At 43.6% G+C, this 18,559-nt stretch overlaps 1 protein-coding gene across 1 annotated transcript in view; it reads left to right on the top strand.

Annotated features, from left to right (window-relative positions):
- Positions 1 to 11,835, top strand: part of PJVK (pejvakin) — a 30,398-nt gene extending 18,563 nt beyond the window's left edge. The window contains exons 3-6 of the mRNA XM_075318890.1: positions 2,124 to 2,265; positions 5,693 to 5,810; positions 5,905 to 6,015; positions 10,068 to 11,835. Of these exons, the coding sequence (XP_075175005.1) occupies positions 2,124 to 2,265; positions 5,693 to 5,810; positions 5,905 to 6,015; positions 10,068 to 10,369 (673 nt within the window). The 3' untranslated portion in view covers positions 10,370 to 11,835. The remainder of the gene's footprint in view (positions 1 to 2,123; positions 2,266 to 5,692; positions 5,811 to 5,904; positions 6,016 to 10,067) is intronic.
- The last annotated feature ends 6,724 nt before the right edge of the window (positions 11,836 to 18,559 follow it).

An 18,559-nucleotide genomic window follows, 5' to 3' on the forward strand; every position in this document is an offset into this window, starting at 1 on the left:
AAATTCATTAATTTATAAAATAACAAATTGAGCTTCACTTACCCTTTCTAGGCCCAGTGCTTTGACAGAACCACTGCCCTGCTCTTTGATGATCGGATGCAGCGGTGACGACACGTCAACAATTCTGATGATGTAAACGGTGCAAGCCGCCACTGCAGCCGATCACCAAAGACTGGCGGAGCAATCACCCCGAGCTGTAAAATGATGAGGATTACAATGCTAACAACCTGCAAAAACGCCTCCAACTTCAAAGAAACAAAGAACACAGTAATACACCAATGGTCAAAAAAGATTCCTGTTGGCAACTTTGTGTTCTGCACCATCATTAGCAACATTATCAATCAATGGGGCCAATGCTCACTTTTTTGTTACCTGAAGTGGCATGTTACTGATTTTCCCAGCAGATTTATTTGCACATAAAATACAGACCCAACATTTTTCCTATGCGTGTAAAGGGATTCTATAGGACCATTTCTCTCCATCCGCAGCTTTTGAACTAAACATCATCAAGTTTCTGTTCACATGTGTGTTGAAACAATGGGAATAAAAGAGATCCGGGTTTAATGCGCTAGAAACCACATAAATCCAAAGGTGTGTGATGAAATCCTTTTTTCTGTATTTCTGCAGGTCAACGCGTTTCAAAGACATATCCGTCTTCTCCAGCAGGAAAAAAGGAACAATATCCTTAAGTGGGCTTTACACGCTACGAGATTGCTACAGCGATCTCGTTGGGGTCCCGGATTTTGTGACGCACATCCGGCCGCTGTAGCGATCTCGTTGTGTGTGACTCCTAGGAACGATTTTGGATCGTTGCTAAAACGTCCAAAATCACTCCTCGTTGTCATGGGGGTCCATTCTCAAATATCGCTGCGGTCGCGTGGGCAAAGTTGATCCTCGTCCCTGCGGCAGCACACATCGCTACGTGTGACGCCGCAGGAACGAGGAACCTCTCCTTACCTGCCACACGCAAGCAATGAGGAAGGAAGGAGGTGGGCGGGATGTTCATCCTGCTCATCTCCGCTCCTCCGCTTTGATTGGCCGGCCGCTTAGTGACATCGCGGTGACGTCGCTGTGATGCCGAACATCTCTCCCCCTTGAGGGAGGGATTGTTTGGCAGTCACAGCGACGCCGCCGACCAGGTAAGTAGTGTGACGCTGCCGTAGCGATAATGTTCGCTGCGGCAGTGATCACCAAATAGCGGCATAACGATAGGGGCTATCACGCTCGCCATCACTAGCGATGTAGCAGCGTGTAAAGCCCGCTTTAGTGTTCCTTTTGTCCTGATGAAGAAGACAGATATGTCTTTGAAACACGTTGACCTGCAGAAATAAAGAAAAAAGGATTTCATCACACACCTTTGGATTCATGTGGTTTCTAGCGCAGCATTAAACCCGGATCTCTTTTATTCCCATTGTTTTAACCCTTTCTTCAGGGCTGCTGCTGACCACCATTTGATATATGTGTATATAGGGGTTGTGCCTGACACAACTTTGGGCAGGTGAGTGTGCCTTTGGCACCTTATTTGTGAAATCTCATACCTGGTAGGACCCTATGTGCGCTTTCTCTTCCACAGAAAAATAATTCACATGTGTGTTGGACACGCCATTCATAGCCTCCATGGCGGATTAGTAAAAGAATACCGGACAAAATAGAACAGAATACAGGACAAATCCCAGTCAGCGGGAGTCCATCAGGAGCCACTAGTGTCCGACACCTTAGGGATTCAGTATGACAGCTACATGCCGAAGCAGAAGAAAAAAAACACAGATGTGAACAGAGCCTTATGAGTAGACATTACTGGATGTAATACATACATAAGTCCAAGTTAGGAATCGCTGTACTGGGAAATATTGTCGTAGATGTATTGTTGACATCTCCTGGAGAAATTACTGAACTACAAATAAATGTGAGGGGATGAGTTAGATTCAGGAGGTATGACAGATGTATAGTAGAGATCGATTCTCAGGACCCTGATCCTTGGCCGCTTGATGGGAGGATTGCGACCACCTTTTTGCCGTTCCCCATGACGTGGTCACATTAGATTATTTCTGTGGTCGGAAAATCTAAGATATCTTATAATAAATTCATTGTCTTCACCCGCCGCTCACTTTTCTCCTTCTTAGGACGATTGACTTGGATCATTGTTTAGTTCGGCAATCAAGAGAAAATGGGAAGGAAATCTTATGTGTGGTCATGGAGAGTATTCGGACAACTCGCCAGTGTTCTCTATCTGTCCATGCTGGCATGCGGGGAGAAGCCATGAGGGTAAGTCTGAAGAGCTGACACTTTACTTATTGTGAGTTTGATGGTAGGAGGTTTTCTCTATAGACAACAATAAGACAACTAAAATATGTGGGTTCAGGGATTAGGGGCTGGACTGAGACATTAAATGTAATTACCAAAATAGTAAGTTTTCCCCCTATCTCTATAGTTAAGCCCCAGCAGTTGAACCCACAGAGATCATTAAAGGGAATCTGTCACCAGGTTTTTGCTCCCCCACCTGAGAGCAGCATAATGTAAAGACAGAGACCCTGATTCCAGCGACGTGTCACTTACTCAGCTATTTGCTGTCATTTTGATAAAATCACTGCTTTCTCTGTTGCAAATCTAACAGTTATAGCTCATGAATACGCTGGACTACCTGATAGCACACCAAGTAGTCCTCTAATAATAGTCTACTGCTGATTAAACAGTGATTTTACTAAAACTACACTAAATATAAAAATAGCAACAAAAAGAGGACAATGTCCTCCAAAAATTAAGTATTACTCACAGCAAGTTGGGCTGCAGTGTGTACATCGCCCAGGCCAAAAACTAATGCTCTACCAGGATACAGCTAAACCCCCACTAATGTGGAAGCATCACAGGTGCAGGAGGAGCAAATCACACACACACCTCCATGGAATGGAGGGGGCGATTGCTAGATGATAAAACTGCACACTAGTGGCTTGCATAGAGCGCTGTTCACATGCAGATAACACAGTCACAAACCCGCAGCCTATTAGGTGACGCCCTTCTATTAGATCAGGCGGGCTGCCAAGCCGTACCCCACTGTGTATCATGCAGGGACAGACAGTCTACAGTGCAAGGCCCAACAGAAATGGGCCTGGCTGTATCCTGTACAAACAAAAAAATATGAGGTTTTTATTTATATATATATTCCATGGAGGTGTGTGTGTGTGATCTGCTTCTCCTGCACCTGTGATGCTTCCACATTAGTGGGGGTTTAGCTGTATCCTGGTAGAGCATTAGCTTTTGGCCTGGGCGATGTACACACTGCAGCCCAACTTGCTGTGAGTAAAACTACACTAAGCAGCCCAGTAAGTGACACATCGCTGGAATCAGGGTCTCTGTCCCTACATTATGCTGCTCTTAAATTAGGTGGCAAAAACCTGGTAACAGATTCCCTTTAAACGGGTTGTCTGTTTTCAGAAAACGTTGATCTTACGCTCTGATAGTTATAAACGGGGTATTATTTACTCTTTCTGGGTCCAATATCGGCTCTCTGAGACTTCCCCAGTTTCTGTTGTTTGTCTGCACTGCTGATGTCATGTTGACAGCGCTGCAGCCAATCAGTGAGTTCAGAAGTTCTGGCGGATTAGATGGCATGAGCCACTGAGCTCAGCAGTGTTAATATGACATCAGAGATGCAGGCAAATAACAGAGACTGGAGAGCAGGTGCTGGACCTGGGGAGGGTAAGTAATGCTCAGTTAGTTTTTATTATAACAATTGCAGCTTATAGACCAACGTTTTTTGACAGGAGATGTCAGGCCAAGTGTGACTGGCAGGGAGAGTGACTGGATGGGGGGGCCCCTGTGCTTACCCTCAAGCTAAAGGGGTGCCCTAGGCTTACCCTCAACACAGAATTACGCTTGAGGTTAGCAACTTCTGAGCCCTCAGACTCTCCCTATCTCCTGTCCTAGCTCTGAAGATAATGTTCCTTCCACACCCCCCACCCAAGAGGACAGACCAGGACGGAGATCCCCAAAATCCCACCCAGAAATACAACAGACAGGGGGTACTAATGCACATCAAAAACCCACACTAGGGAACTACAAAAGGTGCACAGGGAGGGGTACTAATATAAAGGGGGAAAGTAACTACAAAGGGTGCTTTTACACCACACAGCAGCAGCCGACAGCCACAGCCTCCACACCGCTCCAGGTCAAGTCCCAGAATAATCGGCATACCCTGCAGGAAGCAGAGGGTATTTTTCAAGGTCGGAAGTGGTAATCAGAGTAAACACCTGGGCTGGGGTAATGAGCTTGCAGCAGGCAAAGCAAAACTGACATTAACCCCGACACTGTTAAATGGAAAAAACACGTTTAACGTGTACGATCTCAGCTGGTATAAGAAAAAGTAGCCCTGAGCCTGTCACTAGTCACAAGGCACGTAGCGACAGGAGACATCCCCTTTAAGTTGTCTTATCCCACGGATAGGACATAAAGGGGTATTCCCATCTCCAAGATGTTATCCCAATATGTAGTAGGTGTTATAATACTAATATTAACAAATACCTCTGATTAGAAATTTAGTGTAGTTCTTCTGATTCACTGTGTCACTTACCTCATGTGCAGGGCATTGCAGGACTTTAGGTATCCATGGTTACGACCATGCATATAGTGACAGTTGGTGAGTTGCTTTTGGTTGTAAACATGGATAATTCAATGCCCTGAACATGAAATAAGCGACATAATAAATCAGAACAATACTACATTTCTAATGTTAGGTCTTTGCTAATATTATTATTATTATTATTATTATTCCGACTACATATTGGGAGAAGATCTTGGAGATGGGAATAGCCCTTTAATTTACTGATTGCTGAGGGCTTGACTGCTATGACCCACAGTGACCCTGAAAATGGGGCTTTGAAAACCAGAAATCAGGATCTGTAGAGTCTTGTCTTCAATGGATCGGAGGTGCGCTTGCTCCAACATGAATAGGACATAATTTAATATTTTGGGAATAACCAATTCTAAATATTAAAATCTTTAACCAAGTCAATGACAAAACTGTCACGGAATTCGTGACGCACATCCGGCCTCGTTAGCGACATCGTTGAATGTAACACCTATGAACCACCGCTACTGATCAAAGATACTCACCTAATCGTTGATTGTTGACACGTCGTTCCTTTCCCAAATATCGTTGCTCGTTTGGTACCAAGGTTGTTCGTCGTTCTTGAGGCAGCACACATCGCTACGTGTGACACCCCGGGAACGACGAACAACAGCGTACCTGCGTCCTCCGGCAATAAGGTGGGCGTGTCATTAATTCGGCTGGTCTCCGCCCCTCCGCTTCTATTGGTGGCCCGCTGTGTGACGTCACTGTGACGCCGCACGAACCTCCCCCTTAAAGAAGAGATTGTATGCCGGCCACAGCGACGTCGCTAGGAAAGTAAGTATGTGTGACTCCTAATAGTGATATTGTGCGCCACGGGCAGCGATTTGCCCATGACGCACAAACGATGGGGGCGGGTGCGATCGGCAGCAACATCGCTAGCGATGTCGCTGCGTGTAAAGCGGCCTTTACAGCTTTGGATTGGACGCATCCACTGCAATGGCTCCAGTTGATGCAAACTTTAAAAAAAGGGTATTTTGGTATTTTTGTGGCTATTGGCTTTCTTTTAAATATACTATGTTAACTGTTAATTACTAAGGAATTTTCTTGTTCTTTTTTTAATCTCAGTTTCACATAATCGATGAGAAAAACCACAAAGGACGTGACAAAGCTATTGTATTCCCAGCGCACACAACCATAGCGTTTACTATTTTTGATCTGTACATTCACCTCGATGGTCACTTTGGTAAGTTTCACACTCTTCAAAAACTTTAATTAAATTTACCTCTGGGTCATTGTAAGATCTCCATATCTCAGTGATGTATGTCCTTGTTTTCTAGAACTATGTGTGTCATCCGCTTCTAAAGGAGGTTTTGAGAAGGAGCCCAGTAGATCTTTTTCATTAAATGCCATACGAAACACCTTGTACCGCACGGGCATCTTATTCACTGGTAAGAAGGGGAACCAAGGGGTGTGTGAAGTCACTATCATCACTGCTGACGTGAATAGATTGAGCCATATAAACCCATTGTGACATAGATTCTGCTTGTATTCTGCTGCTTACAGGGACATCAAAAAACACTGTCCGTGTCCTTCACGCTCCTTATAGGAATCTTTCACACTTATATATAAAAATGTAGCATTACATTAACATTTCCTGAGGCCCCCTTCACACGTCCGTGAAAATCACGCACGTGTTTCACGGATGTGTTAAAGGTGCGTTTTCCCCTCCGTGAGCCGCGTTTATGGCACTACGTGTGTTATCCGTGATAACACACGGAGAACGGATAATTTCTGCTCACCTGTCCCTGGCGTCGCTGTCCATGGTGCTGATCTTTGGTCTCCGGTCCTGCCGACTCCCCGCTGCCGCCGCTTCCAGCCGCAGTGAAGTGACTATTAAATGAGCATAATGAGCGGCGGTCGGAAGCAAGTGACAGCAGCGCCAGAGACAGGAGGGCAGGAGAAGGTGACTAAAGAGTTTTTTTTTTTTATCTCCGACACGTGTGTTTTCTCCGGCGCGTGTCACACGGAACCGCATCCACACTACATCCATGTGGTACGGGTGCAGACCGTGTGACACCCGTGATGCTGGAGAAAAACGGACATGCATCCGTGTGGAGCACACGGACACACGTATACTCCACACGGAGGCATGGGCCAATGGCTGCACACGTGCATGCACATAAACCCATTGATTTTAATGGGTTTAGGTGTGCCCGTGTCTCCGGTACATGCGGGCACGAACTTAGCACGTACCGGAGACACGTGCGTGTGAAGGGGGCCTAAGAGAGTATCTTAAGACCCAGTTTGTAGAGCAGCTAACAGAATAGCTTCTGCATTGCCAGACCTAGTCCATCCATATACTGTATGACACGTTAGCCTTTCCATTCAAATGCCCACCAGTAGAACATGCCCATATACAAATTTGCTCGACGATATCAGTTGGTGAGCGGTTGCAGAAACCGGATCTATGGAAATCAAGCTCTTTTATACACTATTCTAGCATTTGTATCTAGGTTTCCATCTAAAGAGACTAAAAATGGAATTTAGATAGAACTCCGCAAAAACTGATATTGTCGCTCTTACTCATTTTTGTTTGGACCTTTGCAACTATCTACTAATTGATCTCCCTTTTACTAACCCTCTCTAATCCATTCTGAATGGAACAGCCAGGATCATATTACTCTACAACCACTACACCGATGCTTCTACCCTGTGCCAGTCATTACACTGGTTGCCCATCCATTATAAAGTACAATATAAACTTATCATTCTCATCCACAAAGCCCTTTACAGTTTTGCACACCATCATCCCTATCTATCACCCTACCCGTGCCATCTGTTCCCCTAATGACGTAAGAATTGCATCCTTTATAATTAGAACCTGCCACACTCGTCTTCAAGACTTCTCACGAGCTGCGCCAATTCTCTGGAATGCATTTCCAAGAACAATATGATTGATTTACAATACCCACAGTTTTAAGTATGCCCTAAAAATGCATTTCTTTAGACTGGCCTATCACCTTATCTCACTTATCTAACTATTCCCGTTTTGCCCTTACAAAATTTCTTCCAAATCTGGACCCTTGTATCATCTTTTTACACCCTCCATGCACTTATGAGCACCCTGTATCTGTACTTGTGCACATAGTGGCAGGTGACCGGTTAATGCAGCGCTATGTGAATCCACTTTTTATTATATTGATGGCCAGACTGTACAATACAAGCACTTTGTACCATTTCCCTTTTGTGCCTCCCCTATGTGCTCATAGATTGTAGCTTGTGAGTAGGAACCTCACTCCTCTTGGCATCTGTTGAATTGTGTTATTTTGTAATGTTGGATATTGTCTGTACATGTCCCATCTCAATTGTAAAGTGTTGAGGAATATGTTGACGCTATATAAATAAAAATTCTTCTTATTATAGAACTCCCAATTAAGCCATTGAGTATAATGAAGCAGACGTTGTCACTTTAGATATAGATCATCCCCTATTTACTCCCACGAGAGCTGAGCTGGAGTTCAATCTTTGGATCGATGGTGGTCCCGAGTGATTGACCCTCACATATCTGATATTGGTCCAAACTTTGCACTCTGCAAGGCAGTCAGCAAAAGCCAAGTTGCCTTTAGGACACCACAGAAGAGCAGGGGCGCTGAAGTTGGTCGGATCCAGCGATCTGGTCAATGTCTATAGAAAAGAGATTGTATGTGTTGTGCTTCTTGTCTAGGAAACGGAGAACCTCTGATAGACTGGAGAGGTGACTGGTAGTCTAGTTTCCGGGCAATAAACATTAAAAATGTCTCCATTCTTGAGAATTGCGATTGTAAGACTGCTTGTTTTTACAACTGTTTTGCCTTTTTTTCGCATTTAAGATAAGATCTCTTTAAGGGAATCTATCAGCAGGTTTTTGCTATTTAAGCTGAAGTTAGCATGCTGCAAGGGTTAAGACAGAAAGTTCAGGCATGTCTGTGTTGTCACAGTCCAATCTTTTGTTTATTTGCAATGGGGTTTTTTTTAGCAACCAGACTGTCATGACTGTAGCTTGACTCTCACGGGTTTAAGTCAGGTGGGAGGGGTCTGATCTGTTGTGCCTCGTTCTGGGACTCACGTCGCTTTATTATGGTGTGGAGACCTCTGGAACGCCACCAGTAATAATTCCTGCTCTTCAACATGCGGAGTTATGAGTTAGCCTGGATCCGTCCCGCTACCCAGCTTACCTCTTTCTCACCTCTGTTTCCCTTGTACTGTTTGTATGCCCTGTCTCCCAGACCCAGTCCCATTCTGTGTCTCGGTCCCCTCCCTCTCTTTTGTACTTGCTCTCCTGGCCTCTGACCCCGGTAATGTTTCCTGACCACGGCTGTGCTTCTCCTTTTTGGCTTCTGATATGACCTCTTGGCTCCTGACACTCATACTACCACCTGTTTACAGATTGCTCACTCCCTTGTTCAGACGTGACTTCTTAGTTAAGGCTGCTTTCACACATCCGGTTTTTGCTGAGTGGCACAATACGGCGCTTTGCAGAAAAAACGCAACCATTTTTTTTGCCGCGGTTGCGTTTTTTCTCGCATAGACTTGCATTAGCGCCGTATTGTGCCGCATGGCCTTGTGTTGCGTCCAGTTTTTGCCGGATGTGGCATATTTAGCCCATGCGGCGGCCGGATGGAACATTGCCTGGCACATTTTTTGTGTGGCATCCGTTTTTTGCCGAATGCGGCATATTTAGCCCATGCGGTGGCCGTTGATGGAACGTTGCCTGGCACGTTTTTTTGTGCGTTGCGATTTACAATGCAAACCTATGGACGCCGGATGCGGCGTCCTGCAGCAAAAACCGCATCCAGCCGCCGGATGCGGATTTTTGCACTGCGCATGCTCAGTATCAAGCCGCATCCGTCAAAAAACGGCCGGGCCACATGGAAAAACTTATGCAACGGATCCGTTTTTTCCGCCGCATCCGTTGCATAGGTTTTTGAGCCGGATTGAGCCGCACTGCAAAAACCGGATGTGTGAAAGCAGCCTAAGACTTAAGGCTTGCTGACTTCCCTTTCACTGGTGCGTGTGCCCCCTTGTGGGTTTTAGGCTAACTGCTCTTTGGAATTTTATCTCCATTCTGCTTCTGCGCCCCCTGGTGGAAGCCGGACACAGACTGTGTATAGCTGTAGTTAGCTCCTTCACACCATGTTGTCTGCCATGCTCCCTCCTCTGACTGACACCTTACAGTCAAAGTACAATGTACAATCTCTATAGAGAGCCCTGGTGTAGGTGGGGGCAGCTCACTTGACTCTGCTATATGACTAAAGCTAAAAATGCACATTGTGTCAGAATGGCTGCACCCAGTAATCTAAGTGACACATCGTTGGATTCAGAGTCTCTTTGTCTACATCATGCTGCTCTCAGATGAAGTCGCAAATACCTGCTGACAGATTCCCTTTAAGGACAGAATTTATTGTTATTATGGTCATTTTGCAACTTTTTATTTTTTACTAATTAATGTTTTATTGGACAGGAAAAAGAACAATGGATATCATTGCAAACTCCGATCCCTACATGGATGATATATTTTCTGATTACTATGACAAGGCTGCCAGCATGACCGACATATCCACTTCATACATGCGAGAAGGCGCTCACACTCGTGCTAACCTCCTGAATAATAATATTCCCAAGGGACCGTGCGCTCTGTGCGGGATGGGCAACTCCAAAAGAGAGACGGTGTATGGCTGCTTTGAGTGCTCTTTCAATGGACAGAAATATGTCAGGCTGCACGCTGTACCATGCTTTGACCTGTGGCACAAGAGAATGAAGTGATCTTGGTATAGGACACGTTTACGCCTTCATGTTATATCTCAGGTGAACCCGTGCCACAGCTCTCATCTCATATATGCAAAATGGACTGTGCAAGGCGTCCCGTGGCTGTACTGTTTAAGAGTTAATAATTCCGACTGCCGCCAGCAAACAAATTGCATCTATAAACTACAAATTACAGAAAAGCAAAGTAGACGTCAGTGGCGAAATACAGACAAGGATGCAACAAGGTAGAGGTAGACTCCAAGAGTTGAGTTTGCTATTGACAGTGATGGACCCATGAGGTTTCACCTCCTATATCCTAGTGATGGAGATGTATTTTGTATCGAATTCTCCCTATAGAAGATGCACAGATCTCCATTTTTTTAGTACAAAATCATTTTTTTATTTTTAAAAATATAAATATTCACTCAGTGTCAAAATGGAAAGGGAATGTCTCATCACTGTAACTCCTGTCCATACGGCCTCCTACTGGATGCGTTACATCGATGACTACTGCAGCCATCTTCTTATTAAAAAGGACATTTCTCTAGGGGAGATCCCCCCAACAAAAATTTAAACTATTTTAAAAGCAAATGTGTATACATCAGATTTCCATGTATGTGAATGATATGCAAACCAAAATCTTGCCTGTCAACACCTGTTATTGTGGGAGGAAGAATGGAATCAAGTTTATTAAAGAGTCCTTCTGCAAAAAAAAAAGCCTACACATTATCAGGATAAAATAATGGGACACCTGCACATTAAAACTAGGAGCTTTTATGATAATCTATTGAAAATCCATATATACAATTATGGTCTCTCCTCTACAGCTATAACAGCTCCCATTTTCCTGTCAAGGCTTTTTTACAAGATTATGGTGGTGTCTGTGGGACCCAATTTTTGCTTATTCATCTTTTATTTGTGAGGTCAAACACTAATGTTGGACACAAAGCCGGGCTCACAATCTTTGTTCTAGTTTAAAATATATGTTTTCAATGTTCTTGCACCCAAAAATCACGCAACCATGTCTTTATAGACTGTGCTTTCGGTCCTAGGGCACAGTCATGCTGGGAGAGAAAAGGACCTTCTCCAAAGTGTTCTCACAAAGTTGAAAGGTACAATTATCTAAAATACAATTATCTTTGTACTCTGAAGCATTAAAAACATTTGCCACTACTAATGTGATCCCCTTTCTTTTATCCTAACTCTTATTAACACTTTCCTAATATACTTTGGTTGTCTTCTCTGCTTCTGTAAGCTTATCTCTATGAGGATCGTAAATATCTTTATTGTTGTTGATGCTTTGATCCTTCCGGTGTGGAGTTAAGCATTGGACTATCTGAGCAGGACACGTCACTGGGGCTGAGAGAAGAGTGAAGTGTCATCTGGGCATGCATGCACAGACTGTTCTCACTCACAGAGAGGCAGCCCTACCCCTGCTAGTGACGTGCCTTGCTCAGTTGGTCCAATTCCGGTCTCTATAACGGAAGGATAAAAGTTATAACAACAATAAAGGTATTTACGAGCCTCTTAGAGATCAGCTTACAGGAGTAGGGTACGAAGCAGAAGTATATTAGGAAAGTGTTAGTTAGGAAGAGTTAGGATAAAAGAAAGGGGTCACATAAGTAGTAGAAAACCCCTTTACGTTTTGCTTTCACTGAAACCAAGAGCCTAAGCCAATACCTGAAGAATAAACCTTTACTATTATCCCTCCTCCACCAAATTTTACAGCTGTCGCACTGCAGTCAGGTAATGGTCTCCTGGCAGTTGTAAAATTCAACTATCAGACTCCAGATAGAGAAGTGTGATCTGTCACTCCACAGAACATGTTTCCACTGCTCCAGAGTCCAGTAGCTGAGGCTTTACATCATTTCATCTGATACTTGGCATTGTGCTTGGTGATGTAAGGCTTGTATGGAACTCCATATGTATTTAAGGACCACAGTTTGAGATGTTACTTTAGAATAAGAAATCTAAACATGGTCCTAACCGCCTGTTCCATGTGGATATTTCTCTTCTCTTCTCGCAGGTGCTTTCAGTTCAGCTTACATGATGATGACGACGATGAAACTTAAAGTGTATTTACTAGGAATGAAGGGTAGGCGTTGGATTGATCCGCAAACCAAATCTGTTTTTTTCCAGTGTCAAATCTGTTCCCACATTGTCAAGATGCCTATACACCATAGATAGGGCTCTTGTTTGGCTGACAGCTATCTCTACCAACAATCGTACACACATGCATGCCAGGCTCGGCCGAGCATGCGGGTGTATTCAAAGTGGAGAGGAGAGAAAGCCACTGCCAGACACCTCTGGGGTGGAAGAGTGTCGGCCATTGGCTTTCAAGATGCTCGCTTCTTCTGCCCAAAATCATCTGTTTGGGAGGCCCCATGCACAAAAGATAGTCAGACGATCAAACCAAAAATCGATGGGTTTGGACGACTTCAATCTAAAGGTGTATGGGACTTTCAGTGCTCATGCAAACTGTAAGGGGTTCATATATTTTGGAACATCTATGAAAATTAAAGGAACAATAACCCTAGAAATTAATGTTGAAATTGAACAAAAAATATAATTTTCCTCCCTGTGAAACTGCAGCATTTTTGGTATAATCTTAAAACAGCCAGTCTTGTCAAAATCCTGAGTTAATCCCCTGCTGATCAGTATCATTTCTGTCTGGTGCCAAGATGAAGCTCTGCCTTTTAGTCAAGTGGGAGACTCCAGCTGCAGTCAGTTCTCTGTAACGCCTGCCTGGATCCACAGACTCAGATGGGCTCTAATGGACAGACTAGAGGGAAGCCACTCACCAAGCAGGACCCCCAGAACCCTCAAACCCTTTAACCCTTATACAGGGATTTGGAATTACACAGGGCCCTGGAGATCACTACCTGTGGAAGGCTGCAGTCCGATGAGAGTAGTCGTCAGGCAGGGTCAAATCAGGAATTGCAGAACAGGGACAGAATTGGCAGGCAAGGACATAATCAGAAAACAAAGCAGAGGTCAAATCCGGATCGGGCAGCGAGGTACATAAACAGTAGGCAGGAGGGTAGTCAGGAAACAAGCAGAAGTCAGAACACCAGAATCACAAAACAGAACAGGGCGGAACAGCAACCAGAATATCAGAACTATCTCTGGCAGTGATCAGCAGACAGGAGGGGAATTAAGAAGGGTGTGGTGTCTTCCCATTGGCTGTAGCTGAATGATGGTAACTTCAGCTGGAAGACCCTCGCCACCTATGGTCAGCCAGTAGTACTGCAGATCCCAAGGAAATCCAGCCAAGTGGATGAGCTGAGCCTGCGCCCACCACTGGCATTGACTCCTCTCCCATCACCAGCACCATCCACGGCAGGAACACGGCGTCGCCTGGCGATCGGAGTAGAAGTCGCAGGAGCGGACTCCGGTGGTGGCGTAACATTCTCTTATAGCCGCACACAGGACAGAGAGGATGAGAGAGAACACTGTGATTTCTCTACATACAGTAATTTCAGTTTTAATCATAGTATGAGACAAAATAAAATCAAAGTAAATTTGGAGATTAAGAGAGAAAGTGCTGGGGTGTTTTGTGTTCTGTGATAATTTTGTCTATGACCGCCCAGTTTTTTGTTTTCAGAGCAGGGTTAGACATGAAAGCTTAGTTCTAATTAAATTTTTCACTTGTTACATGAGGCCTTTTATGTTCCAAAGTATATTAACCCCGCCAAGTCTTTAGTGATACTTCTTTAGCTCACTGGTGCCCACGTCACATGGACTCCTTTGTACTCTACTTTTATACTGATATGTACCGTATGTGTTTTTGGAGTGTATTATCTGCGCTTTATCATCCATGTTTCATTAAAATAGATTTAATAATGATTTTGTGGTTGTCATGTTTAGAAGGACATGTAAAATGCACTGGTCACACGTCCTATGAAGGAACGGGCAGAGGAGATATGTGATGGCTCTAGCACCTTGTGATTGAACTCGAGCTCCATGACTCAGTGGAGAGGAGTGGAAAGACCTCGCACATGAAAGGGCCGCATCCTGGGCACCGGCAATCATACTGCTTTCTTGGTGATGTAACCAGCATAACCATTATCCTAGGTATACACACTACTGCCTCGCCAGGTACGGGGAAGTACCAAGTGTTTGGCGAAAGGGAAGGGATGGGAAACCCTGTGTCTAGGGAAGGGGAGATGGTGACTCCCGATCAAACCTACCTGTTGTAACTGGGGTCCCTCACCCCCTAGATAGGTTCTGTACTTATGCGCTAAGCTGGATACCTGACCCTAGGTATCCTTAGTGCTGGAACCTAAATAAACCTAAATAGGGAATGGATGGGATGAGCTTTTCGTCAACCCCACTAAACAACTAAAGAAGACACAAAAAGGACACACAGAGGGAAAATGCATGAACTACTTATCCACAGATGACTCGGACAGAGGTTCAGCAAAGTAACAGCAACCACATCACAGCTGAGTACAAGTCACCTGCTTGCATCCAGAGCTTGAATGAACTGAATAATATCACCAGCACCAGTCCAGGGAAGATGGGAGTATTTAAGCACAAGGGGAATATTGATAATCAGCAGCTAGACAGATGTTTAGCTCCCGTGGGTAATGAATAGTGACAGCAGGAACAACAAAGTCAGGGAGCATTTTGTGCAGCCAAACGCTGTGACTTTCTACTGCTAGAAACTACATAACTGTCACCCATGACACACCTGTGACAACTACTCTACTGGTTCACTTTATAGAGAAAACTGTTATAGAGGACAGCACCATGGAATTAATGGTGCTCTATAAATAAATAATAATAATAATAATAATAATAATAATAATAATAATAATAGAGGACCTTTCACCGAAGTTATTCATTTAAACCAAATCCCTCTTTCAATTACTGTTGTTCAACTCTTATATAGTCTCATAAGCTGAAATAAGACTCCGCTCTATCGACTCCACCCTTTTTCCACCAGTTATATAGTCTTTATCACAAGATTATTTATACCCCACAATGCCATTTGTGCTGAGAAAATCATTCAGCCCTTTTATAAAAGCTGTTATAGTGTCTGCCATTACTACCTCTTGTGGTAGGGCATTCCACAGTCTGACTGCTCTAACTGTAAAGAACCCTTCCCTAGATAGCTGCTGGAATCGCCTTTCCTGCACACATAATGAATGCCCCAGGGTCCTTTGAAAGGTCCTTGGAAGGAGTAAGTCATGTGCCAGTCCTTTATATTGACCACACATGTATTTATGTATAGAAATGAGATCTCCTCTGAGATGTTTTTTTTTTTCTAAGCTAAATAAGCCCAACTTTTCCAACCTCTCCTCACAAAAGAAACCTTATAATAATCAGCAACATTCTTTATCTTCTGTTAGTATTTATTTTCATTTTCTCAAATTCAGCAGTCACAAATACAATACGACGCGTTTCAGCTTGTATTCTCAAGCCTTTCTCATACAGTGCAATAATATAGTTATCGGCTTTGAATTGACTTTAACTTCCCAACATCCTCTTTAAAATGTGGATCCCAAAACTGGATCCCATATTCCAGATGTGGCCTTTCAAGGGATTTCACAAGAATCTTATCACAAGATTTTATCTTTCTTTTTTATGCATCCTAAAATCTTGTTTGCTTTTGCACACTGATTCTGGAACAGGTTTTCCTTTTCTCCTTTGCTCCTCCGTTTCAAAGGTATATTCCCTGGTAATACAGATGTACAAATTAGCTTCCTCATGTCCAAATATTCATGGATAATGACACAAACACGTTCACGGGAAATCCCCATGATGTCTGCTATTACTTTAGATGAAATTTGTGGATTCTCCAGTATGAGGTTGTGCACAGCATCAACGATCTCCGGAACAACAACCACTCTCAGACGTCCAGAACGTTCCTCATCATTGGTGCTGAAGTGGCCCGTTTTATATTTGGCAACCCAGTTCTTATCTGTGGAATATGAAGGGCATTGATCCCCCAATGTCTGCGACATATCACCATGAATATCCTTTCCGGACTTTCCTTGCAGAAACAAGAATTTTATCACTCCTCTGCTCTCAGTTGCTGGAAATATTGAATTTGACTTCGCCACTTTGTTTTCCCGTGTGTGTAGAACACTGTTGCCATAAGCAACAAACACAAAATTTTGAAAACATATATAGACACATAAGGCTTTCATGTGATGAAACATTCGTTACCATAGAAACAAAAAGATCACAAAGCCAAAGACTTATCAGCAGTTCTCTGACAGGCTGCGGGGGTGGCATCAAGACAGCATATGTGACCGCTACAGCCAATCCATGGGCTCAGCAGTGATGCCACAGTAGAGTTCACTGAGTCCATGGATTGGCTGCAGCGGTCATCACCGCTGCAGCCTACAATGAATGGAGCAGCAGCGGCGAAGTAGTGTTGTAGTAGGGGAAAGTAGTGTCTTTAAAAGTTCCTATGCCACATAGAAATACTATAATGTACCTCTCATACACGAAGGCTTAGTAGCTAACTCTGCACGCTATATCCAGGCCCATTTACATAATGCTAATTATGCTAGATGTGCCCTTTACCATGAGGATCTTTGCAGATATACTTCAGCTTTTGTTCTAATGTTAACCTTAAAGGGAATCTGTCACCATTTCTTTGCTATTTAATCTGAAAATAGCATCATATAGGTGCAGAGACCCTAATTACACTGATGTGTCACTTTCTGGGCTGCTTGCTGTAGTTTCCATGCAATCAGTGTTTTGTCAGTTGAAGATTATGACTACTGCAGAAGGTGCTGTGTACAAAGCAGTCCAGCTAATTTGTGTAACCCTGCCCCCACCACTGATTGGCAGCTTGTTGTACAGTGTACACAGGTGGTGTGGTCAGGGTGTTACAGTGCTCAGCATTGAGAGCACTGCTACATTTACAGCGGAGAAAACAGTGATTCTATGAAAACTGCAGCAAGCAGCCTAGTAAGGGACACATTGCATTAGGTCTTTTCCCCTACATCATGCAGGACTCAGAATTCATAACAGAAACCTGCTGGCAGATTCCTTTTAATTGCTTTGTAAATAATGCATGCAGAGCATGTTGCAAATGGATTGCTTCTAAAAGCATATAAAAGGTAAAATAATACCAAAAATTCAGATATGCCATTATAAACCTTTTTTCTTGATAGGGATAGCCTATGGAAAGTGGCATGAGATGATCAATATAAAAAAAAAACAAAAAAAAAAAAAACTTTTATAAATGTCAGCCATTATGTAATATGTGTGTCTCAGAAAATCCATTGAATTTGTATTATGAGAAATTGGAGGTTTTTTTTTTTTGCGCAATATTTTTTTTTATTGAATAAAACTATAAACAAAAAATGGAATTCTTAAAAAAAAATTGAGATAATTAAGAGTGGGCAGATTGATGACATCACATCTTAAAGCAAACATTCATAATAAGACAACTTAATATACACACAATTAGTTTTATTCTAATAATCGGTTTGCAAAAGACGTTCACAGCACAGTGGTATCCATCAGTGGACGGCAGCGGTCACGTGTGGTAGGCAGCACATCGTTGCTGCTGCCAAGGAAGCGGTGACTGGCGGGGAGGAGCAGGGTGGCAGCACCGCTACAGCTGGGATTTAAAAGTGGAGTTTACGTTCTTATATTATTTTATCCCTTTGGACACATTTGTCAGGAACTCAGAAAACTCCTTTAAAAGGGGTTGTCTGGTGAAAACAAGTTATCGCCTAACCACAGGATCAGTGGGGTCTGACCCCTGGGACCCGCAGCAATCGGCATAATGGGGAATCTTTATCCCGGGTGGGGAACCATATTAGCATAGAGCTGCAGTGCACAGGTCCAACTGTCACTCAGATTAATTCGGAAAAACTGAGTGTGGTGCTCGGCACCTCTATAGGGAATGAATGGACCGACAGTGGAACATGTGCGCTGCTGCACCACTCAATGTAATAGGGATAAAAGTGCACTATTGGGCCAATTGGTACAGGTCTCAGCAATCGGACCCCTGCCTATCAATAAGTTATCACTTATTCTATGGATAACATGTTTTGACTAACAATAAATGGACAAACCCTTTAACTCCACCATAGTTAAAGGGAACCTGTCAAGTGCAATATGCAGCCAGATCCACGAGCAGTTCTGGGTGCATATTGCTAATCCCTGCCTAACTGTCCCTGTATCTAGTAGCATAGATAAAGAGATCTTTAGAAAGTATTTCTAAAGATCCTTTATGAT

Source organism: Anomaloglossus baeobatrachus, chromosome 7 (genome assembly GCF_048569485.1).
Source record: "Anomaloglossus baeobatrachus isolate aAnoBae1 chromosome 7, aAnoBae1.hap1, whole genome shotgun sequence".
NCBI lineage: Eukaryota > Metazoa > Chordata > Amphibia > Anura > Aromobatidae > Anomaloglossus > Anomaloglossus baeobatrachus.